The sequence below is a fragment of the Lacerta agilis genome, chromosome 16, assembly GCF_009819535.1.
Source record: "Lacerta agilis isolate rLacAgi1 chromosome 16, rLacAgi1.pri, whole genome shotgun sequence".
Taxonomy (NCBI): domain Eukaryota; kingdom Metazoa; phylum Chordata; class Lepidosauria; order Squamata; family Lacertidae; genus Lacerta; species Lacerta agilis.
The window spans coordinates 37,679,221-37,707,103 of NC_046327.1; the positions used below are offsets into that span (position 1 = coordinate 37,679,221).

Genomic DNA, 27,883 nt, shown 5'->3' on the forward strand with positions numbered 1-27,883 from the left:
CACCTGCCTAGCCAGGAATTCTCGGTTCCAGTGACGCCTCAGCCTTGAACGAAGAAGAAGGCGCCCTTTGGCAAACCCCCCTCAGCCTCCCCTGTAATTGGGGGGGTGGGGGGTGCCCCGCCTTGATCCCTGACGGGGACTCTTCGTGACCCCGTGGACCAGAGCATGCCAGGCACTCCTGTCTTCCACTGCCTCCCGCAGTTTGGCCAGACTCATGTCGAGAACACTGTCCAACCATCTCATCCTCTGTCTTCCCCTTCTCCTTGTGCCCTCCATCTTTCCCAACATCAAGGTCTTTTCCAGGGAGTCTTCTCTTCTCATGAGGTGGCCAAAGTACTGGAGCCTCGGCTTCAGGATCTGTCCTTGCAGGGCTGATTTCCTTCAGAATGGAGAGGTTTGATCTTCTTGCAGTCCATGAGACACTCAGGAGTCTCCTCCAGCACCATAATTCAAAAGCATCAATTCTTTGGCGATCAGCCTTCTTTATGGTACAGCTCTCACTGACGGGGACTCAAGGCGGATTGCAGATAAAATAGGAACAGCTAAAAACAGCAGCAGCAGCAGCCCCCTCCTAAAGGGGTGCAGGAAACACTTTTGCATAGGAAGGCCCATGGTTGCTTGGAGATGGTGGAGCTCAGAGGAGCCTGCCCAAATAGCCGGGGTATGTTTTGTGCTGGTCCTTCAGCCTGTGCCTTTTTAAGAACAGTTCAGGCTCCAGTAACTAGGATATTATCCTGACCTGCACATACCATGAGCATCTTCACCTACCAGGTGTCTGTTGTGAGCTATTCTAGGCTGTTTTTATGCTTTGGCATCACAAGGGTGGGGTGTTTATTCAAATGAGATTTGGCAAAGAGGATGCAGATGTGGCAATAATAATAATAATAATAATAATAATAATAATAATAATAATAATAATAATTTCTTTGTACCCAGCCACTCCCCAGGTAGATCTGAGGCAGTAGGAGATCATGTTATGCATATATTTTGTATGTGTGTGGGTGTTTATTGTAGGAAATAATTTACAGCCAAACTCCACATCAAAGGATTCAGCGTCTCCTAAGTCAGTTAATTGTGAGGGGAAAAATGAGTGGAGGCAGGAACTGGTGGAAGGAAAGCAAAGGAAAGCTTTATGTTTTCTATCAGAAGAGAGTCCGCACCCATCCCCACTTTGCAAGCAGGTGAGGACCCAGAAAAAAGTGTTTAAGAACTTTTAAAGACTTTAGAAATTGCACAACCCCATAGCCAAAGAAGAGAAGAAGAGGAGTTTGGATTTGATATCCCGCTTTATCACTACTCGAAGGAGTCTCAAAGCGGCTCACATTCTCCTTTCCCTTCCTCCCCCACAACAAACACTCTGTGAGGTGAGTGGGGCTGAGAGACTTCAGAGAAGTGTGACCAGCCCAAGGTCAGCCATCAGCTGCATCTGGAGGAGCCGAGACGCGAACCCGGTTCACCAGATTACCAGTCTGCCACTCTTAACCACTACACCACACTGGCTCTCCAAAAGCATCACACAAGTGTCACAGAAAGAGGTGGTCTATAACAGAAATATGAGAGAGTAGCTTGTGTCCTGTCTGTCAAGATACCTAATAATTTTTGCTGATTATCTCCTGGCTAGTCTGGGCCATTCGTTTGAAATGGTAAATACCTATTGATACACAGAAGATGCTCTTTTGACAGGTCTGCTTTGCCCTTAACAAATATTTACCAGACCTTTTTTTAGAGGGGGTGGCCCGTTATTTCCAGAAGTTTATCTATTCACGGGATTTGAAGGATTTGCAAGTGAAATAACTATTGGGAAACATTTCCCAAGATGAGCCCAAGCAGCTTTGGGATTGCTCTGTGTACTAAAATTAAGTGTAAATTTCACAGGGAATATCTCCTAAATTTTGAAGGGTGAAGGATTGGTATTCTGTGGAGTGTTTCCGCTATGTGTGTGCACCCTGATTTTTTTTTATAGCAATATCATACTACAGTATATTATTACTGTATTGTCTTGTATGTGTATTGTGGTTGGAAAATAGTATAGTGTAAAACAAATTAAAATAAATTTTGAGTATGTGGTCAGGACTTTTTTTAATGGCTTCCAATATGACTGTTCCAAGAAAACCAACACATTCTGATGACCTTTCAGTACTTTTATTTTTTAAGCTAGCACTGGGATTTTGAGAGTAATGAAAGCCTATACAGCAGTCAGGGGAAAAGTTGCATGCAGAGCAGTACAATGGAGCTGCATTTGGAATAAACATACATTTAAAATACTGATAGCAACAGTTCTAGGGGAAAAAATGGAACAAGGAGGGCTATTACTCTTGTTGTTACTTGCCCTTCACCCTAAAGGTCCCAGAGCAGGTTACAGTAATTAAACACAATGTTAAAAACAGTTTTAAACGATTTACAAACACAGAAATAAGGCTGGTCCTAAAAATATGCACCTCAAGTGTCAAAAGCCAGGTATTGTTATAATAATAATGATTTATAATTCTTAAGAGTATAGGTTATGGATGCTATCCAAATGTTGTAGAATTTTGTTCTTTGGGCAGCTGGGAGAAGTAAATGAAAAAGCTTTACTTAGGATGTGATTTGCACCAAAATCTCTGTCAATATAGGAAGGGATCTGATGAAATCAGGTTTTACAGAGCAAGCTGTGTGGAAGATGCATATCTGGATTCAGTGGCGGAGGTAGCCGCTCGGGCACCCAGAGCAGTGCACAAGCCGTGCACCCGGGGAGCAGGGTGAGCCGCCCAGGGGGGCAGGGTGATTGGTGCCCATTGGGGGAATTGGTGCGGCGATTGGCACCCAAGGGTGAGATTGGTGTTAAGGGGGGCAATTCGCACCCAAGGGGCGATTGGCGCGGTGATTGGCACCCATTGGGGGAGATCACTGTGGCGATTGGAGCCCAGGGGGGCGATTGGCGCTCGGGTGGGGGGGGTTGTCACACACCCCTTAGGGATGACTCCCGGGGTGGACCGCCCCCTTCCTACGCCCCTGTCTGGATTGCTTCTGGGCCCAGTTTAAAATGCTGGTTTTGGCCCTTGAAGCCTGAAATGGTCTGAGGATAGCTTTCCTGAGAGGATCCTACATTTCAAAGTACCAAGTTCAAAGCAGGCGCTTAAGCCAGCAAAACAACCTTAAGTGCCACCAGAAGGTATGTGAGAATGGGATGGGCTTTGCTGTATAAAAGTTAGCAAGAAAGGCGCCAGGTGAACCCACCCAAGGAGAGAGGTGCAGAGGTTCTCTGAGGATGATTTTGGAGGGGATGAAGTCCTTGTCCAGTGCAGCAGATGGCAGCCTTAGAACTTAGGCTCTGCTAGGCTATGCAGAAATACAGGCACACATTGTTTTGTACCATGAACTGAGCTCAGTGAGAGTGCGGTGGCTGTAGATTAGGTTTGCCTTTGTCCTGATGGGACTACCTGAATTTACCCATTATTTGCTGGATAGCAAATGATTGTTTATCTGGGAATCAAAGTGGGTGGTCTCCACCGGGGATCATTGCAGTGCTCATCTGACCTGCTCTGCATGCACGGAAAACCTCTGCTTATGTATCCCTTCGGTTATGTAAACTTCAGGATACGTAAGCGGCAAACCCAGAAGTGTATTTCCGGGCTTTTGCCGCACGCGCAGAAGCAGTAGGCCACTTCTGCGCATGTGCAGAAGTGCTCAACCGCTGTATGTGTGTGCACAGAAGCGGTCTTTCTGGTTGCGAAAACCTCGAATCTGGCTGGACCTCCGGAACGGATCCCATCCGCAACCGGAGGTACCGCTGTACTTGGAAAGCATTGTTTTGCCAAATAGGAGCAAACTCAGCACCAGCTAGCCTTTATATATGCAGAATCAGGCTAGAATCCTATGCACACGAAGACTTTCTTCCAAATAAACATGCATGGGACTTGGCTGGAGCTGGCCTGAGTACAGTGCAGTCTGTTACCCATAACCAGTGGTTTTTTTTCTCAAAAAAATGTTTAGGGGTAATCTCATTTTCCTACTCATATTGAGATACTGCCCCTCAGTGAGGCCAAATTTAGATTCACAAAATGTTTAGCGGTATGCGTATCCCTGCTTCCCCCCAGAAAAAAAGCAGCGCCCATAACAAAACTTGATGTATTGACCATCACAATACATCAATCCTGACAATGGCTTTTAGACTCATATAGTAAATGAGATAATATACAGTATAGATTTAGACAAAATAACTAAAAATGTACACACAGTCAAATTGATCATGGCGGAGTGAACAACTACATACATGATTAAAGTGCCTGCTTTTTTTAAAAAAATGTGTTGTCTGCAGATTTCTTCTTTCCAAAAAAAGAGGAAGTGGGCTGGAAGACTCAAGCAGGGCCATGATGATAAATCTGCATGTCATACTCCTGGGACTAAGATCGGAAGTTGCTCAATAGGACTGCTGACTGTATCACATGCTGCAGGTCCCAAATGAGTCTTGTCGATTCCCAAAGTGGTGCAAACAAGCTTCACTTTGCTTTTAAGCTTCAGCCCTCTGATCTGAGATGGGCTACAGTCTAGCTCCTCTCAGGCCACTTAGCAGCATGAGCTTTACTTTGAGAAAGCCGCCAGTTCTTCCTGCCCCACAGAGCCCCCCAAAGCACAAGATTACAGCAAGCCTTGCAGGATCACAGCCTAAATGTATGGAGCAGAACAAACTCACTACAGGGAAAGCCTCAGTCACTGCAGACTGCCCCTCACAATCATGCCAGGGTGGGCTGGGGAGAAAGGGGGCAGCTGAGGGGAATTTACTGGCAGAGCTGTCACATGGTACCACTCTCCTTTCTTTCCAAGCATCCATTGTGCAACCAGGTTCAGATGTTGTACCTGCCAGTTGCTGCCCATTGAATGTTTCTCTCTCCCCGCCTCCCCCTTTGCTCCCCACAACAACAATGCAGACAACACCCACCTGACACCCAGCCCTACACCAGAGAGGTCACCATTGTCTGTCTGACAGCAATGCTCCCTGATCCCTTGGGGAGCTGCCAACCTACTTGTTCAAGAAAGGGTCCTTAAACCTCTGCAAGCTTTGTGACAAAGTGTTATGCAACAGGTAATGGCTTCCCTAGTGTGGGGATGAAGCTACAACGGACAGAACAACTGGGACTCGCCACATGAGCCTCGCTGGGCTGAGCAGGGGCCACCCCATGAACACCATCTTTTACTCTCAAAACTCACTCCATTCTGAATACTCTTTAAAAAGAGACAGGTATAACTGTGCCTCATGTGTTGCCAGGGTTAGCTGGGAAGGATTCTTTCCACATCCTGGGCTTCACCCTATTTCCAGCTGGCCTCAGCATGAGACTCTACAGTGGTGGACAAGGATCTAGCTCAGGCCGGTCTAACTTTTCATACCAAGTGGGCCACAATAGTACTTTTGACACAGAACCTGTGGGCTGCACACCAACCTGTCATGTGGGGGGAAGCGAGGCCAAAATTTGAGACCCCGCCCAGCCTTCCCAAAGCTGGCTCAGCGAGGAGCCAGGCTTTGGGGAGGAGTTGCAAGCCTCTGCCGGTGTCCGAGAGCCCTCCCAACTCCTTCCTAAAGCTGGCAAAGTGCTAACTAGGCTTCAGGAAGGACGCAGGAGGACTCAAGGACCCTGTCAAAGCCCTCACACCTCCTTCCCAAAGCCCAGCGCCTCGCTTACCAGGCTTTGGAAAGGCAGTGTGAGGGCTGAGGGAGGTGGCAAATGTAGCTGAGGACTGCCAACAGCCACGTGCGGTCCTTGGGCCATGCTTTGGACCTCCCTGATCTAGCTGCTCCTAGGGCTCCAGGATAGTCACACTCTGCCCACTAAGGCACTTAGGCCTACCAGGGATCACTGCTGCTGCTGCTGTGTTAGCAGGGTGGAGAATGGGCCATCTTCACTAGGTTGGTCTATCAGGCAAAGTAGTAAGGGGGTGCCATTGCATCATGGCCCCCAAGGGATGTTTGGTACACACCAGAGCCTATTGGCGGCGGCTGTACTCCTCAGCAGCACTCTCGCAGGTGGGCCTGTGGGCCATCCCAGACATAAAAGTAAAGGACCCCTGGATGGTTAAGTCCAATCAAAGGTGACTATGGAGTGCGGCACTCATCTTGCTTTAGGCCGAGGGAGCTGGTGCTTGTTCACAGATAGCATTCTGTGTCATGTGACCAGCGCACGGAAACACCATTTACCTTCCCGCCGCAGCGGTACCTATTTATCTACTTGCACTGGTATGCTTTCGAACTGCTAGGTTGGCAGAAGCTGGGACAGAGTCCTCCCAGACATATCTAAGTGGGAGGACATGATCCTAGAATATAGAATGTGGCATGCTCCCCCGCCACTGCACCATCCAAGTAGCCCCTGTGACTCCCTGACAAGGATTGCTCTCTCTGTCTCTCTAGAATTTCTTCTGAGTCTAGGCTGTTGGTTGGGCTTCACATGACAGAATGCTCCATTAAAAACAAATAAATCAATCCACACAGAAAACAGGCATGTCAGGGAGAAGGCTAGGCTAGAACCTGTCACTCCAACATGCTTATATGTCGAGGCAATTTTTGTGAGGCCTCCACCACCACTCAGTCAGATACGGTATACCTGTATAGCCCAGTCACTTCAGTGAAACTAGGTTTCTGGCAAACCCTCACGCTCCATCCCCCAGTAGTTTCTCTCCCCATGAATAGGAAAAAAGCACAACAGGGTAGGCCTAACACACTCCCGTTTTCCATTCAGTGCGTATCTTTTTTATTGATTCTCAATTGCACAGATTCATTTGGACCCTCAAAGAAAAAAAGGCAAGTGGTGAACATCTGGCAAGGAAATTGCAAAGGCTCCCTAACCAGGGAGAGAAGGAAAGCATTAAAAAAAAAAAAAAAAACCCAAAATTCTCCCACCATGAAAATGGTTAAGAGCCAAAATATTGGTCACCTTCACAGTATACATTAAAGCACTCTTATGCTACTTTAACAGTCATGGAGAATCCAGGGAACTATGGTTTGTCAACAGTGCTGGGAATTATAGGTTTGTTGGGTTCATCGCACAGAAACTACAGTTCCTAGGATTGTTTGGGGGAAACTGACTGTTAAAAGTGGTATGAGTCCTTTAAAATGTTTTAAAGGTATGGTCTGGATGTGACCAGCGGTTAACAGTCTATCTCCTCCTGTAAGAGAGCACAGCCTGGGATCCGTAGCAAGTTTGTTCACGATGGTGTTCTGCAAAATCAAGGTCGCCCAGGAGTGTAAAATAGCCATTGGAACTGGGAGTGAGAAGTGGCTGAAAAGGGGTTCTTCCGTTTCTACCATGGGTGGAGAAGAATGTGGCTGGAATTAAGATTTGTCCCAGGCAGAAAACAGAGCGCACCCATCCCTTCACTTAATACAAGAGTTAGTGGAGTGTTTCATCCCTGGCTGGTCAATTCAGTCTCCCTTATGAGCGATTCCAGAATTTCTTCACAGATATAGAGTGCGCGGGGGACATGGAAACAGCCTGCAAAAATAGACATGGGGAGGAATAAAAGGTGGCAGGATAAAAATGCTTTAAATAAATGAAACAAGACAGGGATCCTGTCTCCCAAACACCCTTTTTTACTGCATTTCCCTAACCACAGCTTGGTCTGGGGGCTTTGAAGTATTGCAAGTCGTGTATCTTAAACAGGTGAGCTGGTGGAAGTAGATTTGGAACCATCAAGGGCAGCTCTTGGCTCATTTGAACAGCTGTGGAGAAACTTCATAAAAATGAGGGAAATGGTAAAAAGAAGGTTGAAAGGGAAGTCAAGCAGTCATTTGTCTAATCCAGGCTTCCTCAACCTCAGCCCTCAGATGTTTTGAGACTACAATTCCCAGCATCCCTGACCACTGGTCCTGCTAGCTAGGGATCATGGGAGTTGTAGGCCAAAAACATCTGGAGGGCCGAGGTTGAGGAAGCCTGGTCTAATCTCTCCAAAATGCCTGCAGCTTACTAAAAAATCACAACAATTGAAGTTTAGCTAGCAGAATGTAAATTACAGATCAGAAAAAGTACCACCAAGGCTAAGAGGATTCCAGTGTGGCAAATCTTAAAATGCAAGCCTAACCCTATTGACCTGGGAGTAAGCCTCACTGAACTAAATATAAGCTATTTCTGTGTAGACATGGTTAGGACTGCGTAATTTGTGCATGAACAACATAAATATTTTTTGGGGGGAAGCATATTTGCTTTGCTTCAAGAGGCTCCCCCATTAGAGTGTGCCCTTTAGCCCTAAGAGAATAAGTTTTGGCTGCAATTTAATAGTAACCTTTAAAATCTGCTGTATCAATGTATGTACAGTCTTGGTATCTAACTTTTGTAGCCCTTTTACATGTCCTGATGAAAAGTCCCTTCATGTTTTTAGCATTTCCAGCAAAGTTTTGAAACATCTTTATACATTCTGATTAGTTTCTCAGGAGTTATAATACCTATGATACTCCATTTTATAAAAAAATCTCTTTAAGATCATAACATAATGTAAATTTTAACCCCTTATCCACATATGTTCCCACTGTTTTATCTGTATATTATAACAATTATTATTACTATTATTTGCTCATTTAATCATGCATTTTTTAACCTGTTCTTCAGTTTCAAATTTCAGTTTATACATTTTTGCAATAGCATGTTCAGGTACACAATTGGATTGCAAAGTCTGTCTTGTCTTGTTATATACCAAAGTTCTTTTTGTCCAACTTAAACCTGTCTACTAACTGCATATATGGGAACCAATGAGGATTGTAACCGTCTGTTTTTACATGTTCCCTTGATTTGATTTTGTAATCTCATTGATGTGTTTCTATTATTTTGTGGTATGTTATCCATTTCCCTTTGCCTGTCATCTCTTTTCTGTGAAAAACTTCTTGTGGTGAAATCCATACTGGTGTCTTTTGGTGCAACCTAGGTTTGTATTTATTCCAAATTCTTAATATGGCACTTCTAATACAGTGATTTTTAAAATCTACATTAACTTTATTATACCACAGATATCCATGCCATCCAAACCTTAGGTCATGTCCTATTTCTAAAGTCCTCTCCCTTCTCCATGTCAACCACTCCTTCATCCACATTAGACATGACAGGCTGCAAAATACAGTTCTCTGGACTCCTGTCTTGTCTAGGGGAGAGCATTCCAATCTGCCATAAGGCACCAGTTCTCATATCGATAATCCCTCAGTCTATCCATAACTCCTTTATAAAAAGCTGATTTGTTGTCATTCGGAGCATATATACCTACATCCAAAGTCATTTTTCCACAAATGTTAATTTCCATCCCAATATATCTACCTTGTTCATCCAAAAGAATCAATTTTGGACAAAACTGGGAATGCATATATACAATAAAACTCCATTTCTTTTCTTTGTTCCTGCAGAAATATATTCTTCCCTCAACTTTACTGGCTGAGGGAGCCGGTGTTTGTCCGCAGACAGCTTCTGGTTCATGTGGCCAGCATGACAAAGCCGCTTCTGGCGAACCAGAGCAGTGCACGGAAACACCGTTTACCTTCCCGCCGGAGCGGTACCTATTGATCTACTCACACTTTGACGTTCTTTCGAACTGCTAGGTTGGCAGGAGCAGGGACCGAGCTCACCCCGTTACGGGGATTTGAACCGCTGACCTTCCGATCAGCAAGCCCAGAGGCTCAGTGGTTTACACCACAGCACTACCCGCTTCCCTATGGCAAAGTTAACATGTTTTAATTAGAGAAAAATCATTACTGACATTTGTTAAGGACTGGAAATTTCTTATGGACTTTTTGCATGAAAGAGAAAATGAACTTATCAGAATCTGAAGACTGAAAAAATACTGGTTTATAGAAGATAGGATGGTTGGATTTTAAAGAATAAATATATGTAGCTGCAGGACAGAGAGTCAGAAGTCCTCTTACTCTTTTCCATAGTTCTGTAGTTTTTCCTTTCTTCCCCTTTTCTCTCCCTTTTTCGTTTTACAGGTCTCTCCTTTCTGACTTTGTTCTTTTTTAGACTAAGTAGCTGTCTTATCTTAGTAGAAGAGAAGAAGAAGGAGAGTTTGGATTTGATATCCCGCTTTTCACTACCCGAAGGAGTCTCAAAGCGGCTAACATTCTCCTTTCCCTTCCTCCCCCACAACAAACACTCTGTGAGGTGAGTGGGGCTGAGAGATTTCAAAGAAGTGTGACTAGCCCAAGGTCACCCAGCAGCTGCATGTGGAGGAGCGGAGACGCAAACCCGGTTCCCCAGATAACGAGTCTACCGCTCTTAACCACTACACCACACTGGCTCTCTATTTTTATATTATAAAAAGTGCTTTGTAATGGGTATGTATTTTTGTATATCTATGAATAAATATCAATAAATAAGTTAATTAACATGGGTTTATCTGTATAGCTTCATGTTAGTGCTGGCTATGTTTTATTCTAAAGTTCCTTTAGATGTTTTAGATGTTTTAATTCTGTATGGATAAATGTATCTTTTCTGATGGTCGAATAAAGAATGATGATGATGATGATGATGATGAAGTTAATTTAAAAAAGAGGCATTCCTTCCTTCCTGTGCAAGGGGTTGAGCCCTGGCGCCTTACATGGGGCCTGCTATCTTCAGCTTTTATAAATAATCTATATGTGTTATAAACAAATAGCAATTAAATCAAGAGCACGTTGGTTGCCTATGAAAACAGAGTAATAGTTGTAAAACCTGAAAAAGTTGCAGTCCTAATGGGGATATTGCTATTCTCCCTCAATGTCTTTGACAAGTTTTGCATGCTGATAGTGCTATAGAAGCATTATCACTTCAAACAGGGCAGTAGTGGTTTCCCCCTCAAAGCCCTACGGATGCATAGGGGCAGACTGGTCATTTTACTCCAAAAGCAGCAGGTGATCCCAAGAGAGCATTTACTTGAGGTAGGTATATGCTGCTGTCTCTTTCTACCCCACACTGCTAATTCTAGGTAGCTGTGAGTGGGTGATGGTTATCAATAGCAGGGTGAACACACGTTCTGCATATGGTCTAGTAGACCAGGGGTAGGCAACCTAAGGCCTGTGGGCCGGATGCAGCCCAATCGCCTTCTAAATCTGGCCCACAGACGGTCCGGGAATCAGCGTGTTTTTACATGAGTAGAATGTGCCCTTTTATTTAAAATGCATCTCTGGGTTATTTGTGGGACCTGCCTGGTGTTTTTACATGAGTAGAATGTGTGTTTTTGTTTAAAATGCATCTCTGGGTTATTTGTGGGGCATAGGAATCCGTTCATTTCCCCCAAAAAATATAGTCCGGTCCCCCACAAGGTCTGAGGGACAGTGGACTGAAAAAGTTTGCTGGTCTAGAGCCACTCTTGTTACACTGCAGTCTGCATTCTGCCACTGAGCTTCAATACTGGAAAAAGGCCTTGCAGGTTTGCCTAGCTGACATTCTTGCTCAGATTAAATCTTATTACTGCCCCCCGTCCCCAACCATCACAATTAAGCCAACACAGCCTCTTTACCTTTGAATGGCCCTCCTTTGATTGTGAGAGCCACCTTGCCCTCCTGGGTCAGGTAGCCAAACCATTCACCTGCCTGTGGGTCACTGAACTAAGAAAAGAACAAGCAAAGGTGGTGAAAAAAATATGCATATCAGATTATAAGATGATATAAGTGTGAGATGTGAGGTATGGAGTTTTTAGGTTCCTGGTGCTACTCCCATAGGTTAGGAAGCTGACGGTCACCATATTGACCAGTGGAAGCTGCCTTATGCTGCATCCAAGCAGTAGCCATCTCTGCAAGGTCTCGGGCACCGCTTCTTTCCCAGCCCCCAGAGCCTTTGACCAGGAGATGCCAAAGACTGAGCTTGGGACCATCTGCCTGAGCAATGTACTTTCTTCAAACCTCATCTCACCACCTCTGTTCTAACTTAATGGCACCCCCTGCCCCTCCCAAATTCAAACAGACTCCATGGCCAGCCTTCAACCTTACCTTGGCAAAGGCATATTTAGCCACTTGGACAAAGTGTTCCAGGAGCTCTTGGTCTCGAGTCTCAGCAAAGCCCATCAGGAATGCAATTATGGCTTCTGTGTGTGGCCACCAAAGCTTCATTTTCCACTCTAACTGAAGGAGAGAGAGAGGGAAAGTTGGTGGTGGTGGGGGAAACAACCCAAGAGATCCCAGGAGGAGGGGGGTTGTCAAATACATGGTGAATGTAGGCTTTAGCTTCTGTACCTGTGTTGGGCAGAGGCCGTCCACATCCTGGAAGGCAAAGAGTCCACCATGTTCAGGGTCCCAGCCCAAACGGAATGGCTCCTTCATGAACTTCTCCACAGCCTGGGCCACGAGGCCCGAGTCCTGCTGGCGCTGCGCATAGCGGAGCAGGAACCAGCCCGCTTCAATTGCATGGCCTTAGAAACAAAACAAAAAAATGGAGAAGAAACCCCCCAGTGCCAGCTTGTAGTTCTGGGGAAGGCAACCTGCTGCCCTCAGCCTAGTTCCATGCAGGTGGCGGAGGAAGGGAAGGAGGGAGGGGTGACCCATCCGCTCAGCACTGGCATGCAGCTCCCGACAGAGAATGCTGAGGAAATGCAGCTCTTGACAGGAAAAAATGGCTCCCGCCCCATCCCACGGCAGATTCATTATTTTACTTCTATATCACTTAATATATTAAAAACATCTCTAGTAAGGTACAGAAAACTGACATAACAACAGACAACTTACACAAAACATTACAAAAACACACAGAAATGTTACAGTAATACAAAGTTACTAATATATATAAATCAGTATCAATTCATTTTCCGTTTGATACACCCTTCCTCTCCGTCTCCAGTAGGGCCTGGGTACCGTAATGTATCATTTCATCGCCCAGGAGGACCGGTATGAGGGGCAGACAGCAATGGCAGCTCCACCCAGTGGTATATTGCAGGTGAAACAGCCTCCTCCCGAGTTCCTTCGCCACCAGTGCCCAGCACACCCAGGGAGAAACAAGCTGCATCGGAGAGGCGCCAGTACAGCTTGTTCCTCCCTCCGCTTCTTTAAGCTGCTTGGCTGAGAAGCATACGTCTGCCATTGCTTCAGCCAAGCAGTTTTAAGGAGCCTTGCGCCAGCTGGTGACAGGATGGGGACTCTGTGAAACTGTTCCCGCTTCCCAGCTCAGCAGCCTCTCTCTCTCTCTCTTGCATAAATTGGGGATGGGAGAAAGAAAACTGTCACAAGGGGCCAGGGGGCTGTGGAGGCAGGGATGCTAGTAAGGAGCTGTGCCAAGGTCTAGGCGCCAATCTCTGCAGTATGAGATGGTAGCTATCTAGGCTGCACCACTTCAGACTGCAGGGGTGAGAGGACGGTGTAGTACTTTTGAAGGCTCCACGTAAAGACTCCCCGCAGGTAGCAAGCGAGCACAACTAACGGTAGCCCTGACATGCCAACCCTCACCGACCTGGCAACCTCCAAATACTTTGGAATATCCAACAGCCCCCAGCCCCAGCCAGCACAACTATACTGGTTGGGGCTGATGGGAATTGTAGTCCAAAACACTCTGGTGCAGAGGCGCCAGCTTCCCCAGAGGATTGACGGGACCGGATGCAACTTTGTGCAACATTGCAAGAAGCCAGGGAGCAGAGCCAAACACCCTCTGAAAATTGAGGGGGCTGACTTTGGGGGGATGTCAAAATTGCCTCGGCCCCTAGGAGTCGCCACCTATCTTATGGTGGGGGGCAGGACATACCAGGCTGGCAAAGTCTGAACTAGTTGGGCGTAGCCAGGATTTTTGTTGGGAGGGGCATGCCTTTTGTTAGGAGGGGCAGAACCTCAGTTAGCGATGTATTTTTATTTTTTATTGATTTTGGGGGCAGCTGCCCCTCCCTGTCCCCTCTTGGCTAAGCCCATGACTAGTTACATTAAAAATATGGCCCCTGCAATCTACAGCGGTGCAACTGCAGTTCCACCACCTGATCCTATGCAATACAGGGCTGGAGAATGTGTGGACCTTGAGGTGTTGCTGGGAGTACAGTTCCCATTGTTCCTGACTGTTGGCCCTGCTGCCTGGGGCTGATGGGAGTTGATATCCAACATCTGGAGGGCTACAAATCTCCCAGCAATTGAGTGCAATGCATACACCAGCCCAACTCTTCATTCAGGACCCTAACCTGTGGGTCTGACAGATATATTTTGAAACTTTGTTCTACTGCTAAACAGGCTAGAAATTTGTTTGCTAAAAATTTAGATTCCTGGGGTTCTGGCCAACATGAAATTCCTCAGCAAAATATACGTGGCTGCACTTGACTCCCAAAGCATCCTGGCTCTTGGTCCCTTCTTACCAGGATTCTGTTGTCTTCCCAAACACCCTGGCAACTCCTTGCCCTCTTCAGAAACGTTCTCCAACACAGCAGCACCATCCCTCTGTAGCAAAATAAGAATTCTATTCCAAAACATATCAAACATAGACAAAAGCAAGACTAAGGGGCAGTGGGGAGGCTGGCCATTTACCTGCACATGCATGAGGATTCGCTGAGCAGACCAGTCTCCCAGCTCACTGAACTGGCTCGCAGCGTCTGCATCTCCTTCTGACAACTGGTCCACCAGGTTGAGGAGCATCATGGGAACAGCCATGGAGTCGTGTGGGATTGCCCCCGCCAGCAGTGGGCGTCCCAGCTCAGAGGGATCCTCCCTCACCCAGTGTACAATGGCCTCCATCATTGCCAGGGCTTCCCTCTGCCAACAGGAACATCGTTACAACCTACGAAAATACCCATTAGCCAAGTGGAGACCTGAGGTTAGGGCTGGTCCCACTCCCACAACATCCATGCCTGGAGTCAGGTTTCCCACTTCTCCAAGGGTTCTGGCTGAAGGACTCAGCAAGCCTTGGCCAAACTTATTTGCTCACTGCTCAGGCTTCATCAGGGCTGATCGGCATGGAGGGTGAGAGAGAGCAAGTGAATAAGCCAGGCGGCTGCCCCAGAACCAACCACTCAGCACTCCTCCAACCAACAGAGATATGTGTTGTAGTACAGTTCCACTACCCAAGAGAAAAGGGGGAGAAAGAGCTGTCGCTCTCATGTGCTGCTTGAAGGCATCTGGTTGGCTAGTGTGGGAAAGAGGGTATGGGACGAAGTAGGCCGTTGGTCTGATCCAGAAGGGCTCCTCTTCCGTACTTAAGCACTCTTTTGCCTCCCGTGATAGGATTCTGCAGTCTACTGGCCAATAACATATGAATGTAAGAAGGAGCCCTGGCAGATCAGGGCAGTGGCACATCTAGTCCAGGATCCTGTTCTCCCCGTGGCCAACCTGAGTGCTCTCCCTTCCTGTGGTTTCCAGCAACTGGTGTTCAGAAGCATTACAGCCTCCAACTACGGAGGCAGAGCAGAGCCATCAGGGTTAGTGGGTATTGATAGCCCACTCCTCCTCCACAAATTTGTCAAGCCATCTATGTTGGTGGCCATCACTGCCTCCTGGGGGAGCAGAGCTTCACAGCAGGCCCCATAGCACCTCCCATGGACTTCAGGCAAGGGTCAACCCTACACAAGAGCAGACCCAGCCTCTTCCCCTATGTAGATGGTGGCTGTTCTTCTTCTAGTTCTATCAACGGAACGCCAGTATCCATAGAGACAGGAAGGCGTCCCTGAACCACAGCACCATGAGGTAAAATGAGCTGGTCTCTCCACTCTGGGCCCAACCCTACGGCTGTGGTTTTATCAGCCAAGTGCTAGGAGCTGTACCATAGCTTTGGGGAAAGGGTATTTTTGCTGAGGTAATAATCGGAGGGAGCAGAGAGGGAGGATAAACAGGTTTAGATTCTCACTGTTTCATATAAGGAGGCAGGCAGGCGATCAGGACATCTGTATCCAGCTCTCCTGACCTCACCTGGTAACGAGGTTCCCCAGTTGCTCGTCCAAGTTCGTCCAGCCCAAGGACATAGAAACACTCGCTGAAAATGGTGCGCTGGATTTTCACAGGGCGCCCATCACGAGTCAGGACAAAGGCACACTTCTGTGAAGGTGGGGCCACTCGCGCATGCTCTAACAGGAACTCCCCACCTCAGGGAAAGAAGTAGATTTGGAGGAAGGCAGTTCCACCCCCTCTACTACTGGCAACCAAATGCTCAGAGCACTTGGGCCAAGACCTCCCCCCACCAACTTTTTACACTTTCTCCAACTGATGACACCAGGGATTGAGCTACAAATTGGGAGGCCCCAGTACAGATTGCCCCTCTCCCACAGACACAGTAGGTCTCTCTGCCTCAGGCTTACCATACAAGGCTGTTACAAGGAGTACTCAGTTAACAGGAAAGGCTAACTGGTTAGATTATGATGATGATTAATTGTGGGGGGGACAACCCCTACAATTCCACCAACATTGCAAAGTATCAGAACTTTCAAGAGCCTCTCAGCCCGCATCTCAACTCCCTGTCCCAGTCTACACACCACAGACCTCTGTCTGCCCACCTAATATTGCCCTTTCTTTGCCTTCATTCCCAAATCCCATCCCTTCTGTACACAAATGGAAGAAATTACCTGCTCGGGCTGCCTGCAGGATTTCAGGGCGCCGGAATCTCGGTACTTTTCGATACAGCCGACTGTACATCCACACCTGTTTGAGAAGGGATGGAGGGGTAAACTGGGCCCTCTAGTCTCATGGCAGACATCTGCCTTGGCTTAAGCCAGGGATGAGGACACTTGCTCAACTCCAGCACTCATCGGCTCCAGCCAGCAAGGTCAGGGATGATGGGAACTGGACTCCATCCGTTCCTGGAGGGCCACAGCTTTCCTTTCCCTGGCTTAAGCCCCGGCACTGATGTCTGCCATTCAGGGTATGAGCTGTGAGCATGGCTCTCCATAGTGATGCACAATCCTGGCCTAAGCTTAACAGGTGCTGGACCTCAGATTTGCTTGGAAATTCCTCATACAAAAACCTTCCCAATATGGGGGACTGACGGGATCTGCAGTGTTGAGGCATTCTGCACATGCTCGGAGAGACTTGTGCCGTTTATTTATTAAATTTGCTTTACCTGTTCATTCCAAGCTTTAAGACCTAGCCCTGAAACCAGATTGAGGCCAATTCCAGGCAAGCCAGGTTCCAATTAAGCCTTGACCGGCTTCGGAGAAGCCCCTCTGATGTCTGCTGGCCCTCCCCAGCCTCATTTCCCACCCCAGCCCCAACCACACAAAGGGGATCTCAACAGAAAATCTAAAAAGCTTTTTCCAAAATCCACGGCCCCTGAGGACACCTACCTGCCGGCCTTGCAGCCAAACATATTTCAAGTCATCATAAACTTTCCCATCCTGGCCCAGACATGTAAAGAACCCCCTGGAGAGAAAGGAGAGGCAGGGGTGAGAACCAGGAGGGGTGGGGCCCACAATTTCCTTAGAGGAAAGGATGAGAGCAGGCAGGGCAGAGAACTACTGACTAAAGAGGAACTTGTCGTAGGGTGTGGCTGAGTGGGGGAGCCTGTGGCCCTCCAGAAAGCCGTGGGGCTCCCCACTCCCCATAGCCCCTCAGCCAGGGAGGATGGGAGCTGGAGTACAAGGAGTTTTGGAGTTTCCCCCAGCCCTGGCCTGGGAGAAGTAAGACAGGAGGCTGCCTCTGGCAGTGCCAGGAGTTAGAGCCAAGGTAGGGGCAGTGCCCACCTGACTCACGCAAGCCCCACGGAAATGGAAGGCGAGCATATCTAGGGGCAGCAGCATCTTGCCCACAGCCCACATTTGCTTCCATGAAGCTTGCAGAGGAGCATTTCCCAGTGGAATGTCATCTGTGGTGGGTCCAAGGAGCAACAGGGAGCCCTAAGCTCTGGGTGGTTCCTTTCAAGTCATGCATGACATCAAGCGTGAGTCAGGTGGGCACAGCCTCCCAGAAATAGCCTGGCGGGCTAAATGAAAAGGGCTGCCAAGCCAGAGGTAGATTTGTCTGCCTCAGGATCGAGCAAGGCCATGTTAGGGGAGGGAGGGGGAAGTATCTCCTCGCATCTCAGTGGTATGTTCCACCCCCACCCCCTTTCTGGGAAGGGCTCCCCTGTTTCACATACCCTCTTCCCCCCCCCCCCATTAATGGCGTGTATAGCAGCATCACTATAAACATAACCTCCCCCACATGTCACGAGAGGGAGTCAGTGTGGTAGCGTACAGGACTGGACTGCGGGAGACCCGTGTTCAAATCCCCCCTCAACCACAACCCGTCCCTCACTGGCTGGCCCAGGGGCAACAGGGGCGACCCATAGATGAATAGACAGGCATCGATCCATCACCCGTATTCTTCGTCATGCGAATGGTGAAGCCAGAAATCCACCACGGCGTCCAGCTCTCGGGAGATGCGTCCATGCCAGCTCAACAGCGACGGCAAATCCATCCTCGATGCTTTTTCCAGCGGTGATCCCTGTAGGGGCGTAAAGGTGTTTCTGTATCAGCAGAGTCAGCACATCCCAGGATATGACCCAGAGTGGGGGGGGGGGGGAAAGAGCCCCGAGATGCACTGCCGGGACCCACGGGAAACTAGCATAAAACCACGTTCAACGCCACCGCCCCCAGCCCAACCCCCCAAAAACTTAAAAAATTACAGAAGTTTTAGATCTAAGTAGGGAACTGCTGGTCATATGATTTGCCCAAGTCACCTGACACTAGCCCCACCCTTTCTCCCACGTGGGGGAGCGAAGACCCTGATTTATTCGTTTTCCTCCGTTTCCATTTATTAACCCTACAACTGCCGTGATCCGGTCCAGAGATCGGCAGCAGGAATCCCAGAACAGTGAACAAAAGGGCAACAATAAGGCACAAAGCATTTAAAAGCGCCCGAGTAATGCTTCCTAACTCGGGTACTTCCCCTCCCCCCTGCATCCTGAGGGACTATTGAGCTGAAGGCGCGAGGGGCGATTGGGAGCAGGGACGACCCCAAACGCGGCTGCATGACGTCACCGCTATTGGGATGCCCCGCTCGTACGTCAGGGGAGGAATCCCCCTTGGCAGCAAAAGCGCAGCACCTGCTGCCCCCATCCCAGGCGAACTCTGGAGAGGGAGAGGGCGGTGCGTGTGTTTTCCCTCTAGGATCACATGGTTCGTTTCAAATATATACCATCGCAAGGTGCCCAGGGCATCCAGGAGGCCTCGCGTGTCTAACAATTGGATGAAAGCAGGAATTTAGTTGTTGTTATTTTACTTAACAGCATTTATATACCACTTGGTTGCAGTCAAACCTCTCTAAGCAGTTTTAAAAACATTAAAAGTATCAATAAAAACAAACAAGGATAAGTAGTGGATTAAAATTAACAGCAATAAAATATCAAAACATGTAACTTCTACATGTCTAGATAGGCTTTCCCAAAGCAAAAATGTTTTAAGCAGGTACTGAAAAAAAGTACAGTGAAGGCACCCGCCTGTTATCAATAGGCAACAGGCAGGGAGTTCCAAAGTGTAGTTGGTGCCACACTAAAATACTGATTTTTCTTTCCACTGTGGAATGAGTATTATGCAGCACCTGCCACAGTGCCAGTTCTGCAAATCAAAGTTGTCTACTGGACATGTGTCAGGTAAGGCAATTATGCAACTAAAAAGAATGCAGATTGAGTTTTTCTCAGCCCCACAGCATGGCAAACTGCTGCCCCACCCCCACCCATCTTCTTTTATGCAACTGTTAAAGATGCAAGAGGCTTGTCTTCCCACGAGGAGGCCAGGTGAAAAAGAGGACTGGGCTCCTGCCAGGGGCACCATGGGGGGGGGCTGAAGGCCCCCCCATTTCCAAAGAGGGGCCAGACTCCCTCAATATTCTGTGGCCTGCAAAGGGCCTCACCCAGCCTATCTGCAGCTGCGCTGGACCTTGTGGCCTCCGCCCGCCATGTGACATCACATGTGCACATGATATCCTGCTTGCTCTGGGCACCCCCAAACGTGGGTGGAACCTGGCGCTTGTGGCTCCTGCTTCTTTTAACAGCAGTGCAGAAAAGGGAAATGCAGCAGATGTAGCTTACACAACAAGCTACTCTGGCTGAAATTACCTACACAACGCTTAAAGGTGCAGGAATAGCCATCCTCCTCTTCTTTCTGTTCTGTTCACCCTACTTCCTTTGCATCTGGACATCCAAGGAAAGGCAGGTGGTCTACCAAGAGATCCCCTCCCTGTCTATATTCCCATGCAGGCTTGCACATATGCTATGGTGCAAGGGAGGTCACTCACTATCTTCTGCCCCATTCACTGGGTGAATGTGCACATGTGGCAAAATAGATCCATGCACACTTTTCACACATGAAGGTGCACACAAGACACACTTGTGTGCCTTAAACAGCACCAAATAACCATCACATACTAACTGATATGGTGCAAAATTATCCGGGAAGTTCTTGTGTGTAGGACACATTGAAAGTAGTGAGAGCATCCTTGACTGTTCCTCTGTGGTCTCCCCTACTATCAAAATATAGTTTGCAAATTCTGTGAGGCAGGGCCTACCTGGTCCCTGGGTTTTCCCATATGTAATGCTTTCTAAAGCTCCATTGCCTTTCTACACCTAACTTTAATTATGTAACAATGCACATATTGTTCTTGTAAGATTCAACCTTTCCCCCATATTCCAGATGTACAGAAGCACATTTAGCTACCTAGTAGTGAGAAGCATACACAGCATTGGCAGAAGTGGGTGGGGTGGGGGGCGGTACAACCTCGGATTGTTCCAGAACTGAGCCAAGGGTCAGTGCTTCTCAAGACATTTCTCACACATCTAAAACAGGTATTAATACGACATTCTAGACTGTGTTGCAGTATATGTCTGAACTCACATGCATGTCCAGCACTCACCTGTATTCTCTCTCTCTCTCTCTCTCTCACACACACACACCACGAGGTTTGGAATCTTTTGCTAGAGTTATAATGTGTACCCATTTACGAATATGTGTTTGCCTCTTAATCATCATCATCATCATTATATTTTTAATTGATTGTATTGCACATATACATAAATCAAAATGCACAAACTTAAACAAAAAAGAAAAAGAAAATACACTTATGTAGAGAGAGTTTATGTAGAGAGACTCATACCTAAGCAGGGATCAGATTTAGAAAATATCAAAAATTATAGGCCAATATCACTATTGAATACAGATTATAAGATATTTACTGGAGTACTAGCAAATAGGTTAAAACTTTTTCTGAATAGAATAATTAATAGTGATCAGGCCGGATTTTTGCTGGGCAGACACATAAAATATAATACAAGGATAATAATTGACCTCTTGGAATATGTAGAATATGTGTTTGCCTCTATCCCTGCTTAAATAAAACTCCTGACACCTAATATTTAATTTTATCCTGAGCTGGTGATCGTAAAGACCTCTTAAATGCCAGGTGAACAAATAGATGTACATTAAGAGTCTTGAGAGACACATTAACAAAGAAAGTTTGGTTTATTATATGAAATGAAAATGACAGAATATACGAATGCAGTTTCAGAATCGGACAGGAAGGGAAAGGACTGCCCCAACAAGAGAGCTAGCACGCACCCGCCAAGGGCTTTCAGAGAAGACTTAGTTTGTGCCAGGGCTCAGACCCTGAACCCGCTCACAGCACCAGAGGCTGATTGTGGCACTTTCGGAATGATTTGTTAAAACACGCGTGTGCTTGTATCTGAGCATGTGCAGCGTGCCTTTTATTTCTCCCACCACTTCTATGCTTTATCTCTGTAGATCTTAATAAGCATTAAGATTGACTTAAATATGACATGAGATTCTCCATCATGATCCTTGCACAAGCCGGATCGCACCAGCCTCATCTGAAAACGTGTCCGGAAGGCGCAGCCCCCCGCCCTTCCTCCTCCCTCGCCTGCCCCTTCACCCGGCAAAGCAAGGGCGGCTGTGCCGATAAGCCCGGCAGGAATGCGCGTCGGCGAGGCCGACGGGGAGGCGGGCGACGAGGAGCTCCAAGCAGCGCCCTCTCTTCTTCAGAGGGAGTTTGAGCAACCCCGAGGCAGCCAACGAAGGAAGGCTGTGCCGCCCCGAGGTGGCTCGGGGGAGCGCACGGCCGGGGACGGACTTTGGGGCAGAGGTCCGGGCGCCCGCCTCGCAGACTGAGGAGGGGGACCCACACAAACGTCGCGGGGCCGGCCAGTCGCATGGTGCAGGAATCCACGCCTGGCCGCGGGTGGGGCGGGCGAGGGCTCCGTAAGGGTCTCGACGGAGGCTCCAGTTCCCCAGGCTGCCAGTAGGGCTGCTCCGCCGCCGCCGCCGCCCTGACCCGCCCGTCTCTCCGCAGGTTCTGGCGCAGACGCCCCATGTTCAGACGTTCCCACCTCAAGATCCTGCTGATCGGCAATTCCGGGTAAGCAAAAGGGGCGCCTGGATGGGGGAAGCAGGAGCGCCGAGAGAGCTGGCCCGCCTCCTCGCCCCCCAGCCGGGCTCCGATGGCTAAGCGGGTGTCGGGGGCTCCAGTCTGGCGGGAATCCCCCGCCTGGTGTCGGGGTGGGAAGAGGAGAGCCACTGGCGAGAGGGGAAGGATTCCCGGGATCCTGTCCCCGTTTGGCAGCCAAGGGGTTAAGGCGGCAGGTGGCATTGGCGGAGGGGGCGGCGCCGCGCAGAGGCAGGTGCAGCCCGTCCGGTGCAGCCCGGTAAACGCGCGCTGGGAGCGGAGGCAGGGAGCGGCAGCCCCGCGCGGCGGGGGGAGAAACTTCAGCGAGGCTCTCCTGCTGAAGTTCAGCTCCGAGCCTCCACAGCCATTCTCCCCGTATTATCTGCAGCCTAGGCTGGGGAGCATTCGGCCCCCACGACCTGCAGTGAGCCACCCACTTGAAGTACAATAGTATTCTTTATTCGCTCCCCGAGCGCCTTAGCAAGGAACTTGGCTGCCTGGTGTGTCTTCGCTTCACACGGGCAGCGAGATCCTCCTACGCTGCTCTTCTACCTCCTTCAAAGTCCTTTAAAGTCCATGCAACAAGTGGGACTACGTTGCAGCTGACAGGTGTGTGTATACCACAGGCAGCTGATAATAGGACAATTTTGTGGGGTGCAGCTGAACTAGACCAGCTGTTTGTTCCCAGAATTAAAGCAGATGGAAGAGGCAACACTAAATAACTAAAGGCCAAGTCAAATGACTATTGTCCTATGTCGAAACAAAATAGAAAATTATTTCCAGTAGCACCTTAGAGACCAACTGAGTTTGTTCTTGGTATGAGCTTTCAGTTGGTCTCTAAGGTGCTACTGGAAATAATTTTCTATTTTGTTTCGACTATGGCAGACCAACACGGCTACCCACCTGTATCTGGAACTATTATCCTATGGATGCAATGGTATTACCATTGCCTGAACCAGGAGAGCATCAATGCAATAAAAGGGTGCTTTTAAGAAAAGAAAAACCTGCAACCTGTATGTATTATGCACAGCTGTTTTGTTCTTTTCACATTATGCTTCCATTTTAAATATGTTGCATAATTTAGACTGCAGGAGTAAAACCCTATTGAACTCAGTGGGATTTACCTCTGAGTAGAAAAGTCTGCATTTGCTAGTCATGGGGAGCTAAATGGACATGAGAACATATTGCATTTTTATTCAGCTTCTCCTCTAGACTAGTCAAGCATGCTTGAAAAATTAGTGTAACTTCACAAGTGTTAACAAAAACACCTCTACATCACAATACTCAGTAAAATGTGCTTGTTTAACTCCCACCTTCCCCCATCAACCTGACTCTGACGAGCCTGGTAGCAGCTGTTGTTGCAACTAATTTATTAAGTAACCACATCTTTATGGCAGTGTAGTAATAATCCTTTACTGTATAATTATAATCAACAACCACCTTCAACTTTTTATAGCCATTATAGTGTAGTTTTTATGTATTGAGTAAAATAATGTGGTTATTTCCATTATATGTTTCTAAACTCAAAAGGGGCCTTAGTATGTGTTTAAGATATTGTAAATGCATACAACCGTCCAATGCAATGAGGATTTAAGATTTCTCATTTACCTTTTATGCCAAAAAGTAAGATAGTTAGGTTAACCTTTATCTACCAAATGTGAAGAAAAACATACAAGAGTAGGGCTCAAACACTGCTAGACACAGTGCATGCAAAGCACTGAATATGATGTTGAAACCGTGTCAGTTGGGTTTGACTGATTTTTGTCTTATATCATTTCAAACACAAAGCTTTGTACAAGGCTTCTGGAGACTTTGTACATGCAATGCCAAAGCATTTTGATGCAAGATATGCTTTTGCCATTGTTTGATTTTAAGAATACTTTACCAAGATGACTTATTCTGCCTTTGGAGTTGTATCAGGCATTCCTTATGCCTTTTTCAAACCTTTGTACTCAAAAGGCCAATTGAGCCTCATGTAGCATGTTTCCTACAGTAGCCAACTAGATATTCCTCAGAAGGCCACAAGCAAATCATCAGACCTTCCCTGCTGCAGTGCCCCAGTGACTGCTACTCAAAAGGCCTTCGCCATCTTACCATGGGATTCCCCACTGATGCCTCCAAAAAGACTGTGTGCATGTGCGCAAGAGGCATTCAGGAGCAGAGAACCAGCTCCACCTCTGCAGCCATGTGCTGGTTGATGAGGCGGGGGAGGGGGGAAGGTTACTGACTAGACCTCCATATTTTAAAATGTCAACCCTTCTCCGTTCCCCGCAGGGCGGGCAAATCTGCCCTGATGAACCAGTATGTTAACAATCGCTTCAGCAGTCGCTACAGAGCCACCATTGGAGCAGATTTCCTCAGCAAGGAAGTAAACATTGATGGACGCAAACTGACTGTGCAGGTAGGCTCAGCAGAGGCTCATTGTTGGGCAAAGATCGCCCCCTAAGCTCATTCCATGTTACCCATTTTAAAAAACCTGTGCTCCAGCCTAGGGCAATTTTAGTAACATGCTCCATTTCCGGCTCCCATAATCCCTAAACCATTGGCCATGCTGGCTGAGACTGGAGGGATCCTTAACACCATTTGGAGGCCACAGGCTCCCTACTCCAGGTCTCTTACGAACAACACAATTCTCCCTTGAGCTGCAAGGTTTACGTAACACACCTACACTTGGTCATTCCTGGAAGGAGCTTACCATATGGCTTTCAAAGTGACCTCCTATCTATGCAAAAGCTTACAAAGCCAGACCAGGTTGGCCTAAAGCAGAGCAGAATTTACATCACATGTGTTCAGATCATTCATAGACAATTATGATGGCCAAAATTACAAGTAAACACCATCCATCCAAAAAACCAAAAGGAAAAAAAAAATCAAGAGCATGGCAGAAAAAGCACAGCAAACACTCCTGATCCAAGTGCATGAACCAAGGTAGCCGCCACCCCCACCCAAGATCCTTTACAACAGTGTTTTTCAACCTTTTTTGGGCAAAGGCACACTTGTTTCATGAAAAAAATCACGAGGCACACCACCATTAGAAAATGTTAAAAAAATTAACTCTGTGCCTATATTGACTATATATAAAGTAATTTTCCCACGGCACACCAGGCAACATCTCGCGGCACACTAGTGTGCCACGGAACAGTGGTTGAAAAACACTGCTTTACAATGCTAGCAGCCAATTTGTTTTGAGGAAAGGCTTCCAACCCATATAGCAAACTAGTTGTGTCCATGTACTTTGTTCTGCACCACGCAGACCCAAGTTCTGTGAGAAAGCTGAATTCAGCAGCTTGTGGTAAGCATATTCCTGTCATTTCTCATTTTGCACAATTGCCAGTTTCCACTAATCACAGGAAGCAACATTCAACATTACAGGGCTGCAGCCCCCATCTTGTTCAGTACTTTTTCTGGCTGCTGGTTTAATCCAAGATTGCCAACTTTTATGGCAAAACAGCACATCACAGCACTCGTTTTCTGGGTGCCAGTCACAATGGACAGCTGGCACCTGAAATGTAGAAGTATGGATCATTCTACCGCACTCCCAGCAATGCAGCTGGGGAGATGGGGGTTCAAGAAAGCTGCTCCATTTCAGCTCTCCATCCCTTATAGCCATTTGGCATGATATACATTCTGATGTGTAGTTACAGGTGGGTAGCCGTGTTGGTCTGCCATAGTCGAAACAAAATAGGAAATTCTTTCCAGTAGCGCCTTAGAGACTAACTGAGTTTGTTCTTGGTATGAGCTTTCGTGTGCATGCATACCAAGAGCTCATACCAAGAACAAACTCAGTTGGTCTCTAAGGTGCTACTGGAAAGAATTTCCTATTTTGTTTCGATTCTGATGTGTAATTAGTTTGCTGTTGGCAGAGTTGTGACAGCCACTCAACCCTGGTGGAAGAACCCACATCATCAATTGAATAAAGAAACTGGAGACTAGTTCACACCATCATTTGGGATGGTATCCCCTGATGCCCCCACCAAAAGGGGACAACAAAACCCACACTTGCTAACCTTTGTGAGAACCAACATTAATGGAGGCAAGTCACTAAGGACCCAGTGATGTCTTGGAATCAAGGTCTCAGCCTTCTTCTTGATCCCTTCTTCTTGCACCTAGATTTGGGACACAGCTGGTACAGAAAGGTTCCAAGCACTGGGGACTGCCCTCTACCGGGGGTCAGACTGCTGCCTTCTCGTCTTCGATGTCACATCTGTCAGCTCTTTCCAAGCCCTGGAGAAGTGGCACAAGCAGCTTCTGTTGCAGATTGAGCCAAAGGATGAGCCCACTTTCCCCACTGCTGTCATTGGGAACAAGATGGACCTGGAGAACCGTGAGGTGGGGCAGAGGTGGATTTAGGGGAGTGCGACCGGTTCGTCCACACTGGCTGCCAAGCTAAGGGGGCGCTGCAACAATGGCAAACAGCGGAAGGCGAGAGGCGCCACCACCACCCCTGAATTTTGGCATTGCACAGTGCACTGCTGAAATTTTAAAGCCCAAAGTCTGCCACTGGGTAGGGCTACATATGAAGTCAGGTGCAGGGCACAAGGCCACATCCTGTATGGCTCTCAGACGTACTGGGTTGGAGTAGTTAGTGGGTCAATACTCTTTAGGGGTTCTGTTAGGGGGCTGTAAGAACTCTTTGCAACAACTCAAAGAGGCGGGGAGTGGACAGAAAGTTCAGGGAATATTGCATCCTAATGACCAGCTTCACCAGAAGACTTGGGCATAATTGTCGAGCAGAGATGTAGAATTTGGTATCTGGGGAAGAATTATATTATCTTAAAGATTTGCTCTCATTATGTACACTAAAAAGACCACAAGCTTTTTGATTCTTAAGAGCTGCAGCCCTGTTTTTGTCCAGGTGTCTTCTGAGGAAGCAGAAATGTGGAGCAAGCTTCATGAAGCCAAATACTTTGAAACCAGCGCCAAGGAAGCCACCAACGTGCAGGAGGTGTTTGAGTGGGCCATTCGGGCCGTACTAAAGAATGTAAGAAACCTCATTTTCAGCCCTGCCCTTATAAGGCCCCAGACAGACCACATACATTTGAGATTGCTTTTATCCCTAAAAACAAAAACGCCTCTCCCCCTGCTTTCAACTTTCTTACAAGATGAAGTCCTTCCCAAGAGCCTGCATCTTATGCCCTTTGCCCATCTGCATCAACAACTTTGCCCCCTCACCACTTTTCTTTTTGTTTCACCTCAGCAGAGGGTACCTGAAGAACCACAAGGGGACTCCGTTCACCTGGAGACCAGGCCACCAGAAGGGGCAGCCAGAGAGAAGTGTAGCTGCTGATCAGACCAAATACAGATGGGAAGGTTCCGTCTGTCTGAATATGCCTAAGGGGGTGGGCTCTTCATGCTTTGCAATCCCAAAGGGTGAAAGTGCAACCCCACAGAACAGCCCCAAAGACATTTGGCAAGGCTGCAGCATACAGCTTCTGGAGCTGGATCCCAAGGTAGACCTTTGTTCTCTGGATGACACAGTCTAGCACTTGGGAGAGCTGGATCATACCCCAGGCTACTCTTCCCCCAAGCACATGGAAATAAAGCTGAATGCCAATATTGTGCTTTTCAATGGTGAAAACACTTACGTCCTAGCCCTCCCATGAGGGTAAAGGGGCTCTTCTCCCAAAAGGTAGCCACAAACTCCTTAGT

At 47.6% G+C, this 27,883-nt stretch overlaps 2 protein-coding genes across 4 annotated transcripts; one reads left to right on the top strand and one right to left on the bottom strand.

Annotated features, from left to right (window-relative positions):
• Nucleotides 1-7,054: 7,054 nt before the first annotated feature.
• RENBP (renin binding protein) lies at nt 7,055-18,500 on the bottom strand. The gene is made up of 11 exons (XM_033174000.1): nt 18,468-18,500; nt 18,159-18,286; nt 17,149-17,224; nt 16,432-16,507; nt 15,782-15,954; nt 14,408-14,632; nt 14,239-14,320; nt 12,152-12,327; nt 11,909-12,040; nt 11,440-11,527; nt 7,055-7,460 (listed from the first exon to the last, which is right to left on the bottom strand). The coding sequence occupies exons 2-11, from the start codon at nt 18,257-18,259 to the stop codon at nt 7,372-7,374; spliced, it is 1,218 nt and encodes a 405-aa protein (XP_033029891.1). The 5' UTR covers nt 18,260-18,286; nt 18,468-18,500; the 3' UTR covers nt 7,055-7,371.
• Nucleotides 15,524-27,790, top strand: LOC117061276 (ras-related protein Rab-7a-like). Of its 3 annotated transcripts, none has more exons than XM_033174001.1 (6): nt 15,524-15,559; nt 22,142-22,207; nt 24,509-24,635; nt 26,345-26,563; nt 27,090-27,215; nt 27,432-27,790. In XM_033174001.1, exons 1-6 carry the CDS (start codon nt 15,555-15,557, stop codon nt 27,519-27,521), a joined length of 633 nt encoding a protein of 210 aa, XP_033029892.1. In that variant the 5' UTR covers nt 15,524-15,554; the 3' UTR covers nt 27,522-27,790. The 3 variants fall into 3 exon arrangements, with proteins under 3 accessions (XP_033029892.1, XP_033029893.1, XP_033029894.1); XM_033174002.1 differs by having other exon boundaries at nt 27,435-27,790; XM_033174003.1 differs by lacking the exon at nt 15,524-15,559 and adding an exon at nt 15,585-15,668.
• The last annotated feature ends 93 nt before the right edge of the window (nt 27,791-27,883 follow it).